The sequence below is a fragment of the Ahaetulla prasina genome, chromosome 7 (assembly GCF_028640845.1).
Source record: "Ahaetulla prasina isolate Xishuangbanna chromosome 7, ASM2864084v1, whole genome shotgun sequence".
In the NCBI taxonomy this organism is placed as follows: domain Eukaryota; kingdom Metazoa; phylum Chordata; class Lepidosauria; order Squamata; family Colubridae; genus Ahaetulla; species Ahaetulla prasina.
In genome coordinates this window covers 99,184,651-99,188,439 of record NC_080545.1, presented here as the reverse complement: position 1 = coordinate 99,188,439, position 3,789 = coordinate 99,184,651, and the positions used below count along the sequence as shown (strand labels likewise).

The 3,789-nt window shown below is 48.3% G+C and overlaps 1 protein-coding gene across 4 annotated transcripts in view; it reads right to left on the bottom strand.

Moving 5' to 3' along the window:
- Positions 1–144: 144 nt before the first annotated feature.
- The window catches only part of LRGUK (leucine rich repeats and guanylate kinase domain containing), a 49,719-nt gene continuing 46,074 nt past the window's right edge, over positions 145–3,789 (bottom strand). For 3 of the 4 annotated variants that reach the window (XM_058191475.1, XM_058191476.1, XM_058191477.1), the window contains 3 exons: positions 2,672–2,806; positions 1,452–1,585; positions 145–889 (listed from right to left, as the gene is read on the bottom strand). In XM_058191475.1, coding sequence (XP_058047458.1) covers positions 693–889; positions 1,452–1,585; positions 2,672–2,806 — 466 coding nt within the window. In that variant the 3' untranslated portion in view covers positions 145–692. Of the gene's footprint in view, positions 890–1,451; positions 1,586–2,671; positions 2,807–3,789 lie in introns of those variants that run through there. The other variant, XR_009156155.1, reaches the window with a different exon arrangement.

The following is a 3,789-nucleotide window of genomic DNA, read 5'->3' as shown; positions in this document are numbered from 1 at the left end:
GAATTTATTCAATAAAGAATGTTTGTGAAATACAGATTTCCTGATCTATTTTTTTCCCCCTGTCTCTAAATCAGTGTTTCTTGACCACAACAACTTTTAAGGTCTGCGGACTTCAACTCCCAGAATTCCTTGATGCCTTGGCTCAGTTTGGTTTACTTTTATATGAAATTCAGTGGACAGAACAACTTTGGCCCCTGATTGAAATAATAAAAAAAAACACAACCAACATCACATGGGAAAATAAATCTTTATTTAAAAGGAGCTAAATAGACGAGGAATGCTTGAAATTGTACAGTAAGGCGCTCATTTGATATCGGGACCAACAGGTTTCTTACATTATGGCAGGGGAAAATAGAAATATTGTTCTAAATAACATTATAATCTGCTAAATCTCTCCCTTTTTTATCCGGAAAAAAATCTTGTCAGGTGGTTCAAGAGCTATATATATTTATATATAAACTCACAAAGAGCACCAGGAAGCCACCAGAAATAAATGAGGGATTAATGTGTCACCAACCAAGTCTTTTTTTTAAAAAAAACACACCAGACATTTTCTTACGCCGAGTCGGTTGGTTCAAGTGGGCTTTCCATCTGGGGGCCCAGAGGCCGAGTCGGGGCCCATAAGTGCTACTCGGGAGTCAAAGGCGTTGCGCGGGGGGAGGACTGGACGGGACACAGAGGGGGTCCCAAGGCTAGGGCTTCAGCCACACGACCGAGGCGTAGCTGTCTGCGGTGGCTGCTTTAGCTTTCTTCCGACCGGACGGGATGGGAGGAAGGACAGGCTTGGTGTTGGATCCTGGACGGATGGTGACGGTGGGGGGGAGGTGTGGGGAGGGGCTTTTGTGTTTGGGCGTCTTCTTTTCCTTGCTGTCCGCCGGACGGTCGGCCTCTGTAAAAGAGAACAAGGGAATTGGGGGGTGGGGGGGAGTGTCTGCTTTGAGAAAGGGACCATGTGACTTTCTTTTCTTTTTCTATCTTCTTTCTCTCCTTCCCTTTTTCCTTGCTTCCTTTCCTCCCTCCTTCCTTTTCCTCTTTTTCCTTCCCTTTTCCTTCCTCCCTTCCCTTTTTCCTTTGCCTTCCTTCCTCCCCTCCTTCCTTTCCTTTTCCTTCTTTCCTCCCTTCCCCTCCTTCCTTTTCTTCCTTCCTTCCTTTCCTCTTTTTCTTCCTCCCTTTCCCTTTCCTTTCCCTTTTCTTTCTTCCTTTCTTCTCTTCCCCTTTTTCCTTTGCCTTCGTTCCTCCCCTCCTTCCCTTCCTTTTCCTTCTTTCCTTCCTTCCCTCTTTTTCTTCCTCCCTTCCCCTCCTTCCTTCCCTTTTTCTTCCTTCCTTCCTCCCTTCCCCTCCTTCCTTCTCTTTCCTCTTTTCCCCCTTCCTTCCTTCCTTCTCCCTTTTCCTCTTCCTTCCTTCCCTCCCTCCCTCCTGATGTGTATTCAGAGCTTCGAATTGGCGCCCACCTTGTTGGCTTTTTTCATTGGCGCCTTCTGCCCCAGGTGTGGGGACGGGCCTGGAGGTGCGGCTGGAAGATACGCTGGGAGAAAGGGGTGCTCCAGAATCGGCGAAGGACTTTTTGGCTGGTTGACCCGATTCCCTGTGGTTGAGGCAAGGAAAGGGGGAGGAGGAGGAGGAGGAGGAGGAGGTCAATGCCCAGAAACGCTAAGCTACAAGCCCCCCCACCACAGAGAAGCCACATCATGTGGGCTCCGCCAGTTCTCTGTGCACGCGGAGGCCTTCCTGGGCATGAGGCCTTCCTGACAGAGAGATGGGGGCGTTCCTTGCTTAGGGATCATGGGTCTTGTAGTGCATTGCATTGCAGGGGTCCAGGTTCATGGGTGTGTGTGTGTGTGTGTGTCTAATCACAAGCCAACAGGTTAGTCATGGACTCTGCAGGTGATCTACTCCACCACTTGGCTGGCGCCAAGGTTTTGCAGGCTCGCCAATTTCTAGATTGCGGAGTCATGGGCGCCTGTTGTGACTCCAGCCCCCGAACCTGGCCCCATGGCTGAAAGTGACTCGGAGAGTGAGGGGGAAGGGCCGGTAAGGCTTACCTCGGGAGCACCGATTCCTTTGGCTCGGCTCCAGGAGCCAGAACCAGACCAGTCAGAGGACGTAATGAGGCCATCATCCCCTGATTCCTCCCTTCCCCAGGCTACGCCTTCAGACCCAGCTGATGATAATCATCAAGCTTGGCTTGACCCGTGCTTCAGAAGATTAGAGAGGCGGCGTCATCAAAGGGAAGGGTGGGGCAGGAGCCCCACCCCACAGGATATATAAGGAGCTTTGGGACTGCTCTCACTCCACGGGAAGCAAAAGTTTAGCTGAACCGTTTTAAAAAGAGCTGAAAGTCTTGCTACGTGAGTCATTTGTTTGAACTTTGGCAGGCAGCTGCGGTTTCTCTGCCAAGACTGATAAGAGCTGTGAATCCACTGGCTGAAGGCCAGCTCGTGGGTCTGAAGTGGGGACGGAGACAGAACAGGCGCCCTTAATCTGTTGCACGGTTGGTTGTCAGGCTGGCTGTCTGCCTCCCTGATAAAGAGCAACGGGGGCATTCAGTCCTTGACCGGGGACCATGGGCCTTGTAGTCCGAGTTCTCTTGAGGGCTCTCGTTCGGGGAAGTTAATCAGAAAAAGGGATGTTTTGGAGAAGGTCCCTGAAAGGAGTCGCATCTCTCACTCACCTGTGGTCAGGGATGGCGGAAGGGATGGAGGCACTGGGGCTCGTGCCGCGTCTAAAGGACCCCATGGCGGTGAGAGACGGCGGCTCCAGAAACTGCCTATGCATGCTGCTGAGGCCTGAAAGGCGGAGGGCATCCCTGGAATGGATCAGAAAGAGCCACTGGTGGTTCTATGGAGTCCGTCTGACTCTTGCAGCTCTGAGCTCGCTTTGTTTGTTTTCTGGTTGCGCAAATTTTATTTTTAAATGGCTTTTCCTTCTGGTAGAGCCTGCCACCATCCATCCATCCATCCCCACCTCTCTCTCTCTCATATCTATCTATCTATCTATCTATCTATCTATCTATCTATCTATCTATCTATCTATCTATCATTTATCTAACCCATCCATCCATCCATCCCTCTTTTTCTCTCTCTCTCTCATCTTATCTATCTATCCATCATCTATCTATCTAATCTATCCATCCATCCATCCATCCATCCATCTCTCTCTCTATTCTATCTATCTATCTATCTAATCCATCCATCCATCCCTCTTTCTCTCTCTCTCTCTCATCTTATCTATCTATCCATCATCTATCTAATCTATCCATCCATCCATCCATCCATCCATCCATCTCTCTCTCTCTCTCTTTATCATCTATCTATCTAATCCATCCATCCATCCATCCATCCATCCATCCATCCATCCATCCATCCATCCATCTTGATCTACCATGTTTCCCTGAAAATATGACCTACCCCTATGGTGAAATATAAAATTTGTTACTATCAGTTCTGTGGGCGTGGCTGGGGGGGTGTTTAATGTGACTAGGTGGGCGTGGCCAACTTTTTTTTTTTACTTTTAAAAGCATTTTTTCTACAATCCCTTCGGCCGAAGAGGTTGTAAAAAATGCTTTTAAAAGGCTCTGACGATCCCAGCTGAGTTGCCTGATCGTCAGAGGCTTTTCTTTTCTTTTAAAAACTTTTTTTTTTTTGCCTTTAAAAGAAAAATAAAAGCCTCTGACGATCAGGCAACTCAGCTGGGATTGTCAGAGGAACCTTTTAAAAGCATTTTTTAAAAGCATTTTTCAGCCGAAGAGGTTGTAGAAAAAATGCTTTTACAAGCCTCTAATGATTCCAG